This window comes from Bombina bombina, chromosome 4 (genome assembly GCF_027579735.1).
Source record: "Bombina bombina isolate aBomBom1 chromosome 4, aBomBom1.pri, whole genome shotgun sequence".
Classification (NCBI taxonomy): domain Eukaryota; kingdom Metazoa; phylum Chordata; class Amphibia; order Anura; family Bombinatoridae; genus Bombina; species Bombina bombina.
The window spans coordinates 724,622,546-724,643,623 of record NC_069502.1 but is presented as its reverse complement, the minus strand read 5'-3'; the positions used below and the strand labels follow the sequence as shown (position 1 = coordinate 724,643,623).

The 21,078-nt window shown below is 34.3% G+C and overlaps 1 protein-coding gene across 6 annotated transcripts in view; it reads left to right on the top strand.

Annotated features, from left to right (window-relative positions):
- Nucleotides 1–362: 362 nt before the first annotated feature.
- Nucleotides 363–21,078, top strand: part of QKI (QKI, KH domain containing RNA binding) — a 226,529-nt gene continuing 205,813 nt past the window's right edge. For 3 of the 6 annotated variants that reach the window (XR_008402060.1, XM_053710924.1, XM_053710927.1), the window contains exons 1-2: nucleotides 364–567; nucleotides 1,134–1,320. Coding sequence is in view for 4 of the 6 variants with exons in the window: in XM_053710924.1 (XP_053566899.1) it covers nucleotides 1,179–1,320 (142 nt within the window). In the remaining 2 variants the exon portion in view is untranslated. Of the gene's footprint in view, nucleotides 568–1,133; nucleotides 1,321–21,078 lie in introns of all 6 variants that reach the window. The other 3 variants (XR_008402061.1, XM_053710925.1, XM_053710926.1) reach the window with 2 other exon arrangements.

The following is a 21,078-nucleotide window of genomic DNA, read 5'->3' as shown; positions in this document are numbered from 1 at the left end:
AAGCAGTTATATCGACATAAATGTCTAGTTTTCGAATCTATAGTTGTTTCATAATATAGTTTGTATACATTGAAACAGATACAAATTCACATATACACACATACACCAGCAATTCTCAATTATCATACGGACACTATAACTTTGTTTGAACACCAAGCAAAGGGTGTGGCAGGCACTTTCCTGCTTTTAATATATTCCATCAGACTGAAAGGGCCTTTTTATATTGATCAATTTTACTCATACTTCAGAAAGCAACTCTATCCGTCCACCTTAAGAGAGTAGACTGGAGATAGACTGCTAGCGAGGCGGGGGCGGGGCCTGGGGCTGAGTGCTGGTGCATGAGACAGAGGTATACAGGAACTGCTGGGGACACACACAATTTGTTACTACACGGGCATTGTGCTGATCTGCTGCTGCTGCTGCACTGACTGACACAGGAATCCAGCGAGGGAGTACAGGCAAAAAGCAGCTCCAGCAAACAAGAGGAGATAGCCAGGACTTCAAGCCCAGAGTCAACTAGCCGCAGCCAGCATTGCTGTGCAGAACCGATTCTCATCACACGACTCGGTAAGAGGGGCGAGCAGTGCAGAGGGAGAATCTAAATCTATAAACCGACACCTCTCCCTGGCTCATTCTGGCTCCTCTTTATGATCCTCTTATTTTAGTATATAAACACCTATTCGTGTTTTAGTTCTTTCTCCACCTTCTCTTGCAAAAAAAAATTCCTGGTTTAATCTGCAGTATTCTTTTTTTTGCAAGACTTTTTTTTTTTTATGTGTGTGTCAGCGACGGATCATTGTGAGCACGTCTAAAATTGAAGAGAGATCGGTGGGTGGTGGAAGAAAAAGATAAATATATAAACCAGAGACTTGATTGAAATTAAACCCAAGAAAGAGATCGCCTTTGTTTTTTTACTCTTTTTAGCTTATTTTATTTTTTTCAGGTTTTTTTTGGCTACCCAGGGAGTGGAATAAGGAATTTTAAAAAATTCCTTTGGGTTAAAGTTTTATTTTATTCCCTTTCCCTTTTTTTTGTAAACTTTGCACTTAAATTATTTTTGTTAATTGCCAGAGACCTATTTTTTTGTGTGTAATTGAAGTAATCGATTTTTTTTTTCTATATATATTTTTTAGATATACGATTTCAAAATTTTTTACTTTTTGGAAAAAGATTGGAATATGGTTGGGGAGATGGAAACCAAGGAGAAACCGAAGCCGACCCCAGATTATTTAATGCAGTTAATGAACGACAAGAAGCTTATGAGCAGCCTTCCTAACTTCTGTGGGATCTTTAACCACCTAGAAAGACTTCTGGATGAAGGTATATTTAATAAAAACAAAATAATTATGTATGGGAATATATTCATATATAATCTTCACAACACGTAGAACATGGATTTTGCATATCAAGATTGTTGTCATTAAGAAACATGCAGAGTTCAGCCTTTTGCTGTAACTGTGTTTTGTGGTTTTTATGTTTCCTTTTTGCAAAGTTTTGGCACATAAGATGAGACAACATAAGAGTTTGGCTACCAGTTCTCCCCACCCCCAAGCTGCTTGTGTGTTGGCCATGTGATCTGTTGGAATGTAGGCTTATCTGGTGGTTACCAAACTCTTGTGATGCAAGTAAAGGGGTGGGGGAGGAGCTGGTTTTGGGTTGAAGCGATGATTTAAAAAGAACCATTTAAATGGTTTGATTCAGACATGTTGCCCACCGGTAACACACATTTTGCAGTTATGTGGATATTCTTTGAACTTTCAGTTCCATATCATTTTACAGACTGACACTGATTAAACAACTTTCCCTTGTAATGCATTGGTTTCAGAATGACTTCTGCTAAAGCATGTGACCTGGCAGCATGCTAGATTTGTCAGTTGTAATATACATTAACCTACACAGTGCTTAATTGTGTACATAAGAGATCTATATTTCTTACATATACACCTCTCTCTATATATTTATATATAAATGTTTAGTGCCATGTTCCCTACTGTCTTTAACATCCGTAATTACAGAAAAAAAAAATAGTGTTCACTTAACCATGCTTGCTTGTAACTGTTATTCACTGGGCATTCTAGCAAGCTGCTTTGTTTGCTATTTGTGGTTTGTCTGCTTTAATGCTATTTAATGAACTTTACAACCTCAATGTCTTATGATATAGTTTATAGGCCTACATTTTAATTCAGGAACTTTATTATTTTTAATACTTTTAGGTTTAATCAGGCTGTAGTTAAAAACATTGTATGTTTGGCATAATGTTGGAAGTGCATGTAGTGCTATAATATATTTAGTACGTAGTGGCATGGCATGCTCTTTGTATGGTGAGAAAAGTCCCCATTTTCTGTCTGTAATATATATATATATTTTCTAGACAGTGTGTGTAAAATGTATGTGTTTTTTATTTATTTCACAAGATATAAATAGTGACACTGGCCTTGTATTTATCTCCACAATGTTTCTGTTTTCATTATTACTTTGAACTGATCGTCTGTTTATATTGACCTACATTTGGACACTATGTATTGTGTATTAGAATGTAAATTATTTTAATTATACCGTAACTGTGTGTTTTAATGGACATATCTGAAGGAGACAATAAGCGTATTTTGCCTGATTCATTGTACAGGTAGTCTGTTAAAAATATTTGCTTTGAACATTTTAGTCCCTTCCATTCTGCTGTTCCTGTTTTTTAACTTTGAGCTTCAAATGGTACTACATGATTAACCAACAGGAAAATGCGCCCTGTATTTGTCCTGTTTACAATAGATAAGACTAGCGACATTCAGGGGTCAGGAGCTATAATTGCAACAAGAAACCATTTCTTTAGGATAAGTTTTCTTGAATACTAAGAGGTATTATTTCTAATCTGTTTTTGTGACATTACAATCAAACACATAAAAAGTTGTTGTGGAATAAGAGATTGCTCAATTGTAAACAAGGCAGTGTTATTTGTCAACTAAAAAACATTTTGCTTAACAAAAAATATTCTCATGTTTCTTCCAAAGGAGTGAAAAGCTTTTCTAGAATATTACCCCCCCCCATGTTTACATTTTTATATTGCCCCCTTTCACCAACTCTGGAAATATCACTCCTCTTTCTCCTATATAATGTTTGCAGAGATTTCCCTTAGGAACTTTTTTTTTCCTTCTGAAGCACAGCATGGATCCTCTGTGTCTATTTATCTTGGGGGTGAGGGTTTTAGTTTTTGCAGCTGTTGACTGACCAAATTCAAATATTTGTAATGCAAACATTGCAACAGACTGTTCATTTTATTTTTTGAAAAAAAATCCACCATGCTTTTTGAAGTTATGCAAGTAGAGAGAGCAAATTGCTAGTATTTGATAAAAAAGACATACTATTCTGCAGATATCATTACTGAACACAGCCCCTGGATATTAATAGATGATATTAGTAGGAAGCATGCAATGATAAAGGTTGGATTCCTTTCTCCTGCACATAGGGTAGCCATCAACCAAATAATATTTTCAATAATCTTCCCTGAGAAAAATGCCTGTTAAGGCAGCTATATTTAAATTGATGTGAAGTTCTAAAATTGTATCAAGATTTGAAATGCGTAATAGAAAACATAACGGGTAAACAAAAACTCCTCCCTTTTTAAAATCCTGAATGATAAATATTTAAATAAGTTAATTTCAAAGGAGGCCTTTGTAAAATTTGAGGAAATTGCATAATGAGCATGCTGAGAGCAAATAAAGTGAAACAGGAAAAACTAAAATGTGGGAATAACATTTATTTGTCTAATTTTGTAACAATACTTAAAACTTTCTAGGGAAAAGGAAATGGGGGGGGGGGGTCATTAGTGGTGGTGAATATCCTGTTAGCTTGCAAACTAGATTTTTTTTATTTTATTTTTGCCGTTCCAGTTTTCCCCTACAACGTTTAATTACATGTTGTATATGCCAGTTTTGATTTACCAGCTAGGCCTTTGTTTTCTGTTTTTCTATCTTGCAAAAAAATGAATGCTGAAAAAAACTTGTAATTAAACTAGCAATAAGTATAGTTTTATTTTATTTTTAAGGCCTGCTGTTTTTATTGCGTAGAGTTCTTGCTTTTATTTATAATTATTTGGGGTGAAAAGACAGAAGAATGTCCTGCTGCTTGCTTGGACATGTAGGTAATTACAATACAATCTGTGAGTAAGACAGTGGCACTGATTTGTGGTTAAATAAAATTACAGATAAATGAAACGGACTAAATAAAATATTAATACTATAGATGGAGACCTGCTCCAAAGAGCTTTACAATCTACAGGTTTAATTGTTTTACAATAGATCTGACTAGAAGAAACAAATAATTGGGTCTTTGGCAAAATACTTATGTTACGCTTAATAATGTTGTTTATTTTTTTTAAAGCAATGTAATAATAGATTTTTCTTTTCTGTGTGCAGGAGGGATTATTGCCTAGTAAGAAATTTATTTTGACAAGGTCATATGTAAACATTTTTTGTTTTTAAACATTTAAATGTAACTTATGCCAATAAATCTTTTATTGGGTGTGTAGTGGGTGTTTTTACTTGCACTTGGCACATTTGCAAAGTCAGAGATTCACCTCCTTTTGTAGTATGTGGTTGATCTTGATCAGTCAGGGGTATGCTTTAGTATCAAATATCTGCCCTACCCTTACTGGCGAGGGCTGTAGCTTTTAGCTAAAAGTAACCTAATGCCAAAGGGTTCAGTCTGTTAAAAGGGCTTGGTCGCTCTTCCTGTTTTTGTGTTGGGCTGTGGAGGCAGAAGGAATCTGCATGTGTAAAGGGAGGGGGAGCTTAAAACTTTCAGGAATGCACAGCAACAACAGACAGGCGGGCGGGGGGGGGGGGGGGGAAATGTATGAAACTGGAAGTTTTTATTTAATAGCTTCAGACTCTAAGCCACTAAGGGGCGCCAGTACATTCTCTTAAGCTTCAGTGAATAGGGGTTTGTTAAAGCAAGATTTTAGACATCATTTCTTTATAACATCCTATAGTTTGTATGTGAGTGTTTTTATATAATATAGGATGAGATAATAATGTTGTGGGATATGTGTGTGTAGATACTGTGTATGTGTGAAGGATACTTTTCAGCTTGTATATGTTAAAGCCTTTTACAAGAATAGTATGGTATTTTCTTTTTAAGCTTCCTGGCTTCTTTCTCATAAATGTCCTCATTAAAAAAAATAAAAAAATATTACAACTATATAAAAGTGTATGGGTCTTTGCTGTTCTTTTTCATCCACTGGGAAACGAGATATATATATATATATATATATATATATATATATATATATATATATATATATATATATATATTCCCCATCAAATTTATTATTTTTATTAACTCCATTTCTTTTTATCAGCATAATTTTATCCTTTTTAATATGAGATGTTTAGCTAAGCAAGTAGATGCGGCAAGTATATATATTTTGCTAATGTTCAACAACACATGACAACTTGAAGCCGCTTATTACCATAATGCTTAGAATTGCTGAACAGTTTTCAAAAGCTTTAAATACTCATTTCATCATGAAATCAAAATGATATAACAAACAAACAAGAACAGAGCCTTGTTCTAACTGCCTCTTGAATTATTCAAAAGCAGATTCTTTAAACAGCTCACTCTTGAGAATTCTTTTTACCCCATTTTTTTCACGAACCTGTTTTCTAAAAGAATTGGTTGCTTTGTAAACTTTAGGGCTTCAGATTATAATCTCTCATGATTTCTGGAAAAATAAATAATAAAAAAATATTCAGTACAAATTTGAATTATGAAGCTTTTGATTAACGGAGCATTTAATCAGTCTTAAAAGACATTAAAGTCAATAAATTATTTTATGGGGCATTAAAGGAACATAAAGGTGCAAGTAAAAAAAAATATATAGTGCAATGCGTTAAATCATTCCTTGTTGCACTACTACACTTTGGTCTCATTGCTGAACACAACTAGTGATTGGCTCCTATGTACATATGCCAATTGTTATTGGCTTACCAGTGTGTATTCAGCTTGGGGTTCGTCGTGCATAGCTGCTCATTAGTGGGGGGTCAGACTCATAGTTTTAAGCAAACAATGCAATAAGAATGTTCTAATGCATTACAGCATTTTCTGATTGCACCTTTTATGTTTTAGATGTAATAAACTATTATAATTTTACTTTAAGTGTGTGTGTTTTTTGTTTTGTTTTTTGGGCTGGTTTGCATTGAAGTTTGGAAACTGGTGTTAAAACATTTATCTCCATTAAAGTCTATGGAGAATTATGTTACAACCAGTTTCCATACTTTACCACCTGAATGGAAACTAGGCTTTTATCTTTTGCATGAGCTATAAAAACTTCATAGAAAGCCACCTGTTGGGAATTCCTTTTTTAGAGGATTTGGTTGCTGTATGTGGTGGGGGGTTCTATACTACCACTGTATTATCATGTAATCCAATTGATTTTATTTATTTAGGCCTGTGTTTTTTTAAGTGTAATAGAATGAATTGGGCTCCTACAGGAACAGTAATAACAACCTTTATAATTACAAGACATATTTGTTGTGTTATAGAATAACGGGATTGTAAGCACCTTTGTATAAAATGTTTAGTTATCTTTAACGAAACAATATATTGCAATACTTTTTTATCTTTTTTTTTTTTTTTTTTTTTTCTTCCCCTGTTCAAGTAAATTAATTCTAAACATTTGAAGACTTTCTAATTCTCAGAACTTTAAATGCACCCTGCTGACTTTTCAAAAGCTAATCATGCTACATATCTGTTTCTAATTGGATTTGATAGTGTCTAGCCTTGTTGTCTGCAGATTAAAGCTAAGATTGGCTTCTACAAATAAGGCAAGGGTAAATGAAGTTTCGCTGTTGAAAAACCGTTGGAGTAAAAAAGGATGTTTAATTTGTTTTTGAAAATGTCGTCTTTTTTTTTTTATTATAGACTTGGTTGATGTGGTGGTCTATAGCAATACAACATAAATATATATTGTTAATTACAAGGTTTTTACTGCAAAAAAAATGCCTTACACTAGCCCAGGATCTAATTCTCTCTACTGTATAAATATCTTAAATAGACAAGCCAAAAATCTGGTGCTGTCACTGTAAAATATTTGGGTCCTTGACAAGAATATAATTTATTGAAAACATTGTAACACATCAAATTATAGTCCGCTTTACAACACAGAATGGAATAAAGATTGTATTTTCTTTATATCTTAAATTACATTTATTATAATTTGTGAATTAAATAATTGAGAAATAATAATTTAAATGTACAATAGTAATGTTTAAAAAGCACACTAATGCTTTTAAAAGTGAAACATTTCTGCAGTATACTTGTGTTTGGGGGTGTTTTGTTTAAATTTAACTAAAGTAAAAATGAAACTTTTATGATTTAGATAGAACATGCAGTTTTAAGAGACTTTCCAATTTCTATTATCAAACTTTGCAGATTCTTTTTATATACACACTTTTTGAGGCACTAGCTTCTACTGATCATGTGCACAAATTCATAGGATATGGGTATACTAGTCTGTGATTAGCTGATGGTTGTCACATGATACAAGTAGTCAGCACATGGGGGAAAAGCTACATTTGTCTTTATATTGTTATAACATTGTCTTTATATCAGTGGTTGACGAATATGTTCAAAAGTTAGGAGCCAGGCATATTTTTAGGAGCCAGACAGTTGGATTTGTATATAGATATATGGATAATAACCCAAAAAGTTAGGAGCCAGGGGTAAAATTCTAGGAGCCAGTGATTCCCAGGCTCCTGGGTTTGTCGAGCCCTGCTTTATATTATGCACTTGTTAATTATGCAATTCTATTGTATTTAGTTCTCCTTTAAAGTGAAGGTCAATTTGCGGCTAATGAAATACTGAAATGTGTTCAATCACTTATCACCATTCTAGTCGCTAACTTTGTTTTTCACTTTACATATTAGGTTTTATAAAAAATTATATATTTGAAAACTTGCCGTTTGCATTCAGACTCCTCCCCTCCACTACTTCCTTATTCAGTAGTAGTGATGTAGCGAGCGGCCCCACACGCTCTCTACGTCTGTTCTTAAGCTCGTGCACAAGATTAACATTGAAAATGCGCATGCGTATGTCCATCCGAATCGCGCATGCGTTAAATTTTGTATGCGTTTTGCGCGTCTCATGAACTAGCATGATGACATATGACACTGTTGAGGAAGTTGCGCATGCGCATCACTTAGTAGTGATGTGGCCAGAAAGGGGCTGAACGCCCCGGGGGTGGAACGGACATTGGAGAATTAGACCTTCGATTGCTGTCAATCAAGGCAACTTAGATGGCGGGCAGACGAAAATAGTGTTACGGAGGGTAAATAAATGGTAAAAAAAAGACAGTATGAGTGAAATCTACGCAAAATGATGAATGGACATCAACATGATTTCTAATAAACAGCATGACAGTGTGAGCAAGTCACCCGGACTTGACCTTCACTTTAAAAGTTATCACCTATAGGTTGTATAAATCCTGCTGCCAATGTGGCCAAAGGCACTGTGCATGCACGTTTCTCCTACTCATGCTCACAGTGCTGATAATTCAATTTACAAGAAACAATCAGAGGATGTGGGAGTCTTCTATGTGTGTATACTATCTAATGAGCCATCAGACAGTCGTGTGCGTATAGAAGGTTATTCTAATAGTGATGCATTTTAACAGTGATGCATTCTTCTAAAAAAAAACCTGTATATAAAGACAACTTTGTCTTAAAATGAGTATATATTTTTAAAGGTTCGTTAGAGAGTGCAAGCCACCAGCACATCTCTGTGGCTCCTGAGTGGTACTTTTAAGTATGTGTTTAACCAGTTTCAGGGGGTTACGCAGACTTAAAGAGACAGTAAAGTCATAATTAGACATTATGATTTTAGACAAAGAATACAATTTAAACAACTTTCCAATTTACTTCTATTATTTAATTTGCTCTCTTCTTTTGTTATCCTTTTGCTAAAAGGTTTATCTATGAAAGCTCAGGAGCAGAAAATAACCTAGGTTCTTTCATGATTTGGATAGAACATACAACTTTCCAATTTACTTCTATTTATCAAATTTGCTTCATTCTCTTATTATCCTTTGCTAAAGAGTCAGCATTGCTACTGGCAGCTAGCTGAACACATCTAGTTAGTCAATCACAAGAGACAAATGCGTGTAGCATATGTGCGTATTCTTTTAATTTTTATGCCCCTTTTAACAAGAGGTCAGACTTAATATGCATATTAGTGGATTAACATTTAATGTTGCATTTTGGAATATGCGCATTTACAACAAATTTTTATCAGTTAGAACTAATGATAAAATCATGTAAGCATCCCTCTGTTGATACAATAGTAGCGTATTTTCCCCAACTAAATCTCCCATTTCATTGCATATGTCACTATTAAAGGTACAATGTATACAGACATTCAGACTTGAACTAAATAAGAATTGACCTACAACAGAAGCTTCGACTTCTATTTAAGAAACCTACAGGGTGTGCAAGATCCGATTTACACATTACTGAACTCCTGACCCTAGTACAATTTCCAGTTGGAGCTTGCAATACACTAGATTCCAACACACACAGCTGCAAGGGATCGAACTGATTCCACTTAGAGGTAGAACAATAGAGCCCTTGGAGGATCAGACAATCCCAGCAGCCATCCGCCACACAGAAGTATCAGCTGCTCACACTGAGGAAACCCCAGAGGTGTAAACAACAATTCAACTGAATCAAGTAGCAGACAAAGGTGGGCTGAGCGCAACATTAAAAGGCTTTCAGCTGCGTGTTCTTTCATTCCAACACTATTAATTTGCTTTATTTGCTAATTTATGAACACTTTTTTTTTTCCACGTCTAATTTACAAATGGCCTAACATTCCTTTAATACAGATGAACTGAGACTTATTAACTTATTATAAGATAACTATGTAATATATACCTGTGTGTATGTATGTATGTGTGTGTATGTATATATATATATATATATATATATATATATATATATATATATATATATATATATAATTAGTGTATATATAAAAATACTTTGATAATTTTTGGATTTTTTTGGCTCTTTTATAAAATTACATAAGTCAAAGATCACTGTTTTACACTGATGACTAATTCATTATTGACTTCCATATTTTGGTGCAGTGTTTGAAATCATAGTACACCTGGTTTTCTTAGAAATTAATTTTTATTTTAAGTATGTGGATACCTGACCATTACACCAATATGATCTTGTTGTATATCCCATTCCAAAACTAGGTGCATTAATATAGACTTGGGACCTCTTTGCAGCTCTAACAGCTTCCAGTCTTCTGGAGAGGCTTTCCACAAGATTTTGGAGAGTGTCTATAGGACTATAAACACTGATGTGGGACAAGAAGGTCTAGCTCCTAATCGGTGTTCCAATTAATCCCAAAGGTGTTAAGTTCTGTGCAGGCCATTTGTCTAAAATGGTTTTTGTATCCTGTAGCCTTAAGATGACCCTTCACTGGCACTAAGGGACCTAGCTTAATCCCTGAAAAACGGCCCCAATTTCCCTTTTTCACCAAACTTTATAGTAGGTAGCATACTACTAGTATCCGCCACACCCAGATTCTTCCGTCAGACTCGCAGATAGTGAAGAGTAATCCATCACTTCAGAGAACACATTTCCGCTGCTCCAGAGTCCAGTGGCGCTGTGCTTTTACACCACTTGGCATAGCACGTGTTGATGTGAGGCTTGTGTACAGCTGCTTGGTAATGGAAACCCATTTCATATAGCTCCCGACTCACAGTTCTTTTTCTGATGTTGGTTAAAGGGCAGTTTAAAACCGTGTAGTGAGCGATGCAACAAATGTTAGGCATTATTTTTTATTTTTTTGAACCTGCTACAAACTTTAACACCTGGCAGTCCTGCTCTGTGAGTTTGAGTGATTTACCACTTTATTTCTGTGTTGTTTTTCCTAGACCCTCCCCATTAACAATAATAGCACTTACAGTTGACTGGGGCATATCTAGTAAGGCAAAAACTTTGAATATTTACTTGTGACGAAGGTGGAATCTTATGACTGTGTCCAATGTTTATCTATGGAGATTTCATGGCTATGTGCTGGATATTATGTAGTTGTTAGCAGTGGGTGTGGCTGAAACACCTGAACTCAATAATTATAAATTACACTTTTAACACCAATTGAAAATAGCATGCATAACTCCTGCTGCAGTATTTATGCTGATTAATTGGGTCAGTGATGAGTTTATAAAAGCAGAATATATATTTAGCCCTGGGACAAATGGGATAAAGATGCATTAAAATCAATACAGTGGTTTTCAGGGGTGTGTGTGTATGTATATATGTATATGTATGTATGTATATATGTATGTGTGTGTATGTATATATCTATATATCTATATATCTATATATATATCTATATATATATCTATATATATCTATATATATCTATATATATCTATATATATCTATATATATCCTATCTATATTCTATCTATATATCTTCTATCTATATATCTTCTATCTATATATCTTCTATCTATATATCTTCTATCTATATATCTTCTATCTATATATCTTCTATCTATATATCTCTATATATCATCTATATATCTATATATCATCTATATATCTATATATCATCTATATATCTATATATCATCTATATATCTATATATCATCTATATATCTATATATCATCTATATATCTATATATCATCTATATATCTATATATCATCTATATATCTATCTTGAAAGGGGAACTTTTTTTTTTATTTTTTATTTTTCTATTTCATTGCAAACAAAATGGTATAAAAACAAGAACAAAAAATTGCTGATTTTGTAGACCGTAAAGCAGAAATGTGCCAAGAGTAGTTGATGATAAAACTCATCATTCTACTTTCTCAACCATACAGCCCAAATGTGTATGTGAATAAAATATATGATAGGGTTTGACTAATTTAACACTATTGCAATGGCCTTCATACAAAATACATGTTTTGAAAAGCACTGTCTGCTGAGGCCAATTTGGTGCATATATAAATGAGCTGTAACCGTCAATGCGTCGTGAGGAGGGTTATGCATTTGGAATGTATTGGGAACAAACTATTTTCATAGTTATATTCAAGCAAAATGGATTAAAATAATTAACAAGCTGCTAATGTTTTAATACTATGTGTAAATAAAGATTTATGGGAAATTCTTATATTTTATGTTCCTTTAACTGTATTTAAGAATAAAAATATGTATACCTTTTACTCCAACATATTGCAGAGCAAACAATTGTAGGAAATTCTGTAGTTTACAGTCAGGAAAGGACCCCTTTCCTGTATATTTGCTTGCCACTGATAAAAGCAGTTCAACTTCCTGGTCCTTCTGTTGTCTGTCGGGAACATCCTTACTAGGGAACAAAAGTAAATGTGTATTGAAAGGGCCCTGTCTGTACAAGCATCTGTTAAAGTGCTTATTAGATATGATAATCAACACAGGTTAGATGGAAAATATATTCCAATAATGAGCAAATAGTAGAGCATACATACGCACACATTATGGTATATGGATGAACTGTGCATAAAGGGACAGTAAACAGTTTACCTTAAAGGAAAAGTTAACTACACTATACCACCAGCGTCTTAAATATCTTCTAAATTTATGTGGATCATCATTCATAATTTTTTTTTTTTTTTTTTCCGACTTGGTAAACTTCAAATCCTACCTTTTACACAGATACCTTTGCACGCCGTATCTTTGCCTGGACGAGAAAAAAACTTTTTGAATGACAAATCTCATTCTATAAGTTCTGATTGGTCCCCCACTGGCGTCCCAACTGACTCGCTCTACGCCTACCAATCTAAATGCGCATGCGTGTCTCACTGAAATCTAGACCCGTTTAGATGCGTGCTCACGAGGCACGCATGCACATTTGTTTATGATGGTTATATAATTTATAATCGTTTGGATCATTTGTGGGTATTTAGATATATATTATATCGGGATATATTCACTAGTAGTGTTAATGAATTTTTAATATTGTTCTAATTGTCTGCAATATAAATATCTATATGGCATTAAAAAATATCTGGGCCACCCTGTCCAAGATCACGCTGGACTGGCTTGTGGGCAATAATCACTTTACTATCCCTGACCTAGAGACTAGCCTCATTAAACCCATACATTTGGCATTTCTTCCTCATGCAGACTCCAAATCTCTTTCCCCGTATATACAATCCCATATATTATTTAGGGATCCCCTGAGGGCATTGTCCAAGATTTGTAGCCTATGGGGGGTGCTGAACTCTGTGAGCAAATATCTACCGATTCAAAGCAACTTACATTTCCTTCCGGGATATACGACAGAGGTGTTCGCTATATGGCAACAGAAACATCTCACTAAGCTTCACCAACTCTTTAACCCACTTTCCTTAGCAATTATATCTTTTCAGGAATTGCAAAATTTGTATGGTCTCCCCAACTCGCACAGGTTTGTGTACTTTCAGTGTAGACATTACCTATACCGGCTGATTTCCGATAAATTGTTAACCAATGAATCCTCTAACATTGAAAAGCTTTGTACATTAGTCAAGCAAGGATCTTACAAGATCTCCTACACATATGATCTTCTTCTTAGGCATTTTGAGGAATCTACTTTACAGTGGATTTTACTGAAATGGTCAAATCACCGAGAGATACTGATTGACTCCGACCTCCTCAAAACCAGCTTTAGAAAGGCATACAGCAGTACAATTTTGGCACAGCTGAGGGAGTCACATGTGAAATTCATACATCAAGCCTACATTACACCTAACCTCCGCTCAAAGTGGATACCAGGGGCTGAGACATTTGTAGCAAGTGCAGATACCAACTTCCCGATTGGATCCATCTGCTATGGGACTGTCCCAAATTAAAGGGATTATGGCACAGAACTGCTTACTGGCTGGCGAGGGTAACAAAAGAACAGGTGACACTTACAGCACAGCATGTGATTTTTTTTTATTTTTTTTTTTTGATCCCTAAGGACAGAACATATAGGCTGGACAGTTTTATAACCACAGTCCTTATGCTCACTAAACAAGTCATTCTGATGGGGTGGGCTAGTGATAAAACTCTCCCCTTCTGACAATTAATAAGGTACACACCCAGATGCTGATTGAGCAAGCAGACACGAAGGGGGACCCAGAAAAACGAATTTAGGGATTTTTACACAAATGGGAGGCTTATCTATTGTTCTTACCGGCTAGTGTTAGAGAGAGAGAGAGAGAGTCATTTTCCCATTTAGAAACGGTCTCTATGTCATGAACGAGAACCTCAGAGGTAGATGGTGTTTATCTGATGGCTAGGCCTACTAGGCCACCAAGTGACTATAATATACGCTGGATTGCACTTTTAGTGCTTTCTCCTTTTCTTGAACACTGGTCTGCGGGGGTGAGCTGGAGGCGCTCCGGGTAAGTGTTATATATTTATTGTTTTGGTTTTGTATATTTTGTTCTTATTTTATGTATAAACCAACTCAGGGAACCTTGTTGTTATTATTGGCTTTAGTTATACCTACTAAGGCGTTGGACATTGTGGAATCAACAATGATCTTTTGTCATTACAATCACTCCTGTTATTTGTCATGTATGTATTGGATCTCTTTTTCTTATTTGCTACAAATAAAGTTATTAAAAAATATATATATATATATATATCTCTCTATATATATATCTCTCTATATATATATATATATATATATATATATATATATATATATATATATATATATATATATATATATATATATATATATATATCTTAATAGATCTTGGTTTTCAGATCTTGACCTCTGACATCTTTAGTCCAAACCAGTTTTTTTTTTTTTTTTTTTAAATTAAAATAATTCTACCAGTAATGTGAAAAGAAAGTTATTACTCATAACTCGTTTGCTACAACGATACACTAGAATGAATCGAAAGATTCATTAAATCTATATGTATCACTGCGGGTGTTTCTTGCGCAATATGAACGCTCACGGAGGTACACGTAAGAGAGGGTGGGACCGCTCTTACGTGCAAAGGCGTAAAACCAGGAAATGAGCGAGTGGGCGGAGGAAGCGGTATGAGCATAATTAAATCAATATCTTCAAAGGAATAAATATTTTTTTTTTTAAAAAGTTAGCGACTGAGTTGATCGAGATAAGATTAGTCAATGTCATTGATATTGACTCGAAAAATGTACTTTTCACTTTAAATATGACAAAACACTATTCCATGTTTTGGAATAAAAAAAATGGTAAGTTTACAGCTGTTTGTTTTGATATTGTAGCTAATTTTGGGGGGATTTTTTGTTGTTGTTGCTAACTTTACTGTCCTTTAACTGCCTTTATTGTATACTAGTTTTTCAGCACCTGTGGAAATAAAATATACATAGAAAACAATGATTCAGTGTTAGTGCATACAATTCTGAGACGTGGTTATGTTAAAACTTCTGTTGTGTAGTAATTATAGATATAAGCTTGATACCAGATCCTTTGTGTCTGTATGCGTTTGTTTTTTGTTCTTTCCTTCCGAGTCTCTCTCTGTTTGGTCCTGGATAGTGAAATGCCCTTTTGTCTGATATTATTGAATGTTCTCTAATTAGGCATGCCAGTACACGGCGTGGATTTGCGCATGCTTCCACAGCTGACAGGAGAAGCTGGTGTTATGCTAAGTACAAGCACTTCCTGACAACTCTGGCTGATTGGAGTACAGCAGGAGACTGCCATAGGAAACAATGGGCTCTCACACACTGCACAGCTGAATGGACATTCATGTCTGGACAGGATACTGAGTAGTGTTTTATTACAGCAGCAGTCTGTGTGTGGGATCACTTACCCCATAATACTTTCATATTGCAGTCCAGGTTTAACCCCTTGTTAGGCTGACCATATTGCCGCTTTAAAAAGGGACACATAAAAAATACATATGTCAGGGTTCTTATAACAGAACATTATTCAAAGCATTTCTTTAAACAGCACTGATATGTATTTTTCATGTGTCCCTTTTTAAAGCGGCAATAGTCTACCCCTTGTATATAATGGAGCATTGTGTGTATATGGGGGGAGGTCCTAGCTAAAATTATGAAATATACAATGCATTTTTATGTTTTAAAGCTGACTGAGAAACTGTCTCCTAGAATTTTGTCCCTGGCTCCTAACTTTTTGTGTTATTCTTCATATATCTACATACAAATACCACTGCCTGTTTCCTAAATGTATTATTTTTGGCTTCTAAATTTTAAAGTGATTAGCCAACCTCTGTATGTAGGTGGTTGTGTTTTGTGTTTTACACACACGCGCGCACCCACAGACACACACATAGATTTGGAGGTCAGAGTACATTTGTTTGTTTCTTTTTAAGAGTAGCTCCATAGTTTTATTTTCTGTGTTTTGATGAAGTATGTGGTTAGCCAATTACGGTAGTTTCTCTCTGTGTTTAAAGGGACTCTAAACCCAAATTTTTTATTTCATGATTCAGATAGAGCATGAAATTTTAAGCAACTTTCTAATTTACTCCTATTATCAAATTTTCTTCATTCTCTTGGTATCTTTATTTGAAATGCAAGAATGTAAGTTTAGATGCGTGGTGAACAACCTGGGTTGTTCTTGCTGATTGGTATATAAATTCATCCACCAATAAAACAGTGCTGTCCAGAGTTCTGAACTAATAAAAAAAGCTTAGATGCCTTTTTCAAATAAAGATAGCAAGAGAACAAAGAAAAATTGATAATAGTAGTAAATAAGAAAGTTGCTTAAAATTTGCATGCTCTATCTGAATCACGAAAGAAAAAATGTGGGTTCAGTATCCCTTTAAGCTTCCTCCTGGTACTTTTGAGGAGAATGCTTTCGGTTAACAGATTTGGTATTTAAAAACATCAGTGACTTGTGTTTTTCTAATGTATACATAAAATAATTTAGACTACAGCAAAAAGGAAAACTAAATTGCTCTTCGTTTAGCGGGATGCAGCCGTCTCTCCCCAGAAAACTTAATTTGTATGCATAGCATTGAAAAACTGTGCATCACTCTGCTGAGGAGAAAGGGCCCAAATTACATTCGATATGTTTCTGCATTTAACGCCACTATTTCTAATCACTCCTTACCATTCAAGTGAGACTCCTAGGGAACAGGAGGACAGAACTGCAGCTATTTAGATAATGGGGTGCATAAACCTAGTGCCTATTGATTTACTGACTGTACACTCTGCATAACTATTCATGAGGAAAGTGTTTGGTTCCAAATGGGAGGTTTAATGCACACTGAGCCTGCTTGATAGTGCTGCGTTTTTTAATATAGCTAAGTGTCTTCTGCCTAAAACGTACACTTGCGTCAGCCTCAGATTAACATAGGGTGAATAACACAGCAATTTATCAGCCAGGCAGCCCTGACGAGTGTCAGCAAGGCGTCTGACTATGATAAATTGGAGGGGAATGGGCTGTAGAGTAGGTGGCCATTGCATCCCACAGCGAAGGCTAGAGTGCGTCTAGTGGCAGCTGATATTTAGGTTAGACGCAGGGTAATTAAGTGAGGTGGAAGAGCTGCATCCATCTGCATGCCTGAGTAGCAAAGAAGCTTGTCCCTTTACACTTCACAAATTTTAGTGACTTTAACAGATTTCAGTGCCAGATGGACAGTAGACGCATGCTACTTGGAAGGATATCTATCTACAGATGTCACTAGACATATTCTAGATTACAGTATAATGTTTGTGAAGGTGTACAGTGTTTTAAGGCTTCCCAGATTTGTTACATTTAGGCAGAATGCTTTTGTACTTTGATAACCACTTTTAATCTGTTTAGTAACAGGTTGCAGGCCAGAGTGATATGAGCGATTTTGTTAAAGGGACACTGTACTAAACGCGTTCTACAATCCATATGAAGCAGCAGCATTTAAAGAGACCTAAAAAACCTGGCAATTATAAGATATTTGTGCAGGCTTCCAATAAACTGACATACTGCATAAGTGTTTGGGGGGAAAAAAGAAGAAAATTAGCACTTTGTTGGCTGTAATTTGTTTTTCAGTAGCTAAACTCAGATCCCCACTTCACATTTTTTGTATCCAGTGTTTTACATCGTTATCGCATCACCTTTGTAAATGAATACAATTGTAAAAAAATAATAAAATAATATTCTTACTATGGCACAGGAGAAGACAAAATCTTCGGAGTCAGCCAGAGTTAAAAATAGAATATGAATATAGACATTTTCAGCTCAATATGTCCACTGTTTGTTTTTGTTCATATATGTACGTCTACATAAGATGGGATTTTTTTTTAAATATATATATATATATATATATATATATATATATATATATATATATATATATATATATATATATATATATACTTTTTTTTGTTGGACTAACTACATTTATAAGATATCAAGCTTTCGGAAAAATGTCTTCCTCTTTCAAGTCTGAAGCAATACTGACCAATTTGATAGAATTTACAGATTATATAATACAACACTAGATAGACCGAAAGTGTTACAGAGGTATGAATGTAGGGGGAGGAGGGGGTGTCGTAAAATCATGATGGGAGGGTTTAGGAGACATAGGCAGACAGTGTCCAGTGAAGAATAACAGACAGTGAAAATATATGGTTATACACAAAGCATATACTGACATAAAGCTATATATCAACCTAGAATCAATATGTATAAAGATGTGAAATAAGGTATACAGGGGAATATAAGAGCACCATTATATATAAATTTATTTTAATGACGTCTCAAACAGTAAAAATATTCATTTTATTCTACATATATTTTAATAATAATAAAAATACCTTGATCTCTCTACTAAACTGTTTTTTACCTATTTTTGTTACAAAGTTTAGTTTTATATAAGGTTAGCTAGGGACATTACTATTTTGCACTCTGATTGTTATACATTGGTTTATTGAACACTGTAGAACAATTGTAACATTTCTTCTGAGCTGTGCGCTCATCATCATTGGTCTAGACTAGTATTAAAGAAACAGTCAACTCAAAATGTATTATTGTTTAAAAAGATAGATAATCCCTTTTATTACCCATTCCCCAGTTCTGCATAACCAACACAGTTATATTAATACTGTATACTTTTTACCTCTGTGATTACCTTGTATCTAAGTTTCTTCTGCCAGCCCCCCTGATCACATGACTTTTTATTTATTATCTATTGACTTGCATTTTAGCCAATTAATGCTGTGTTGTTAGAAACCACGGATGTGAGCACAATGTTATCTATATGGCTCACAGGAAATAGCACTCCCCTGTTTTGGTAAACAAATAAAAAAGCATGGGATCATGGGGCTGTCTTTAGTGACTTAGAAACAGGCAGAAGTTTAGAGGTTTATATGTTATAAAGTATATTACTATAACAATGTTGGTTGTGCAAAGCTGGGGAATAGGTTGTTATCTAACTTTTTAAACTAACATTTTTTGTGTTGACTGTCACTTTAAAGAAATGTTTCTTAATTTTTTTGAGAAACTAGGGATCGCGTAGTCATGCAAATGTTCTTCACACAATATGCAGAATATTAATAAATTTAATGCATGTTGACATATGACAAAATCTTTCACATGTTCAACATCAGAAATGTTAAATTCATTGGCTTACTTTTTTGTGCTTTACATTTTGTTTCTATTTGGTTTGTGGGCAATTAATTATTTCAAAGGGCACACGGTTTAAACACAGCTAGTAATAAAACTCTGAGCATTTTCACTCCCTGGGGGTAGATAGATGTGTTTTTAGAGTTAGGAAAATGAATGCATATAGTATTCCTCTGACAGCAGACAAATCTGCAAACAAGACAATGGAATTAAATGTACCTTCCTATAAATGTTACAGATGTTTCACTTGATGTAACTAACAGGAGCTTTTAATGCTCTCGGGTAAAACAATCCTTTAATTTGTTAGATTTTTATTACATGGATATGTTGGTACTTTTAAATGTCCATTTAAAGTGATATCTATAATTACTTTTTAACGTTTTTTTTTTCTTGTTTTTTTTTTTCTAGATTTTCTATTAATGGTAAAAAAAATACTTTTAGATATTGTGTTTAAAGGGTTATGAAGGTCAAAATTCTGCTTTCAGGCATTTTGTACAATAAAAAAAAAAAAGTCAAATTTAATTTTGTTAAACCAATAGTATGTTGAAACTTGGCCTTTAAACAAGCTTTCATTTCAAGTTCATAAAACGGCTTAAAGGGACAGTTTACTCAAAAATGTTCTCCCCTTTAATTTGTTCCCAATGATCCACTTTACCTGCTGGAGTGTATTAAATAGTTTACAAGTATTTCCATTAGCCTTATATTAGCATTTGAAATAGTTGATTTAGCCTGTGGTATCCCCACCCATCCTGACCGTTTTTGGCCTTGAGGCCAAGCTGTATTAACACAGCCAGTAGAAGAAATTACACATCAGTGGGTTATAGAAGAGATAATGTAATAAAATGTTAATTTTCCATTGTTCTCTCAAAGTATTGGTGATTGGTTTGTGGACAGATATAAGATAAAAAAGCAGGTATATGTACACAATGTGATAAAGTATTGAGATCTGATTATACCTACAAGCTCAACCCATTTTATTAGATTGTGGCTTCAAAACACAAAATCAGCTAATTCATATACACAAATAAGCCTTAAAAAAAGCAAATCTCATACATTTTATACTTTACAGCTGGTAAAAAAAAGTAATTGGAAACACATTAAGGGAAAAACAATTTTCTAGTATACTGCCCCTTTAAAATATTTTGACAGTAAATCTGCCTTGTCTGCCCATATCACTGCTATTTATATACCTTTTTTGTTTATACCTCCGGAGCTGCTTTGATAAACCTTTCATTTCCTAGTAGTTTGACTGTCTTGACTAAACTGAGGTCAATAAATTGTTATCTAATCTGCATTGATTCATTCTGCAAACAAACTCTGCAGATGTGATTAATTTATTATTAGTTTTACTACCACTTTTCCCTACATTAAGATAGAGCTTTTTTTTTCTCTCTCCAGTTATGGCAACACTGCACTGTTTGTTCTAAGTGAAGTGGCATGACTCTAAACTGAAGTAGCTGATAGGGTTATCAGTGTAAATAAAGTAAACTAGT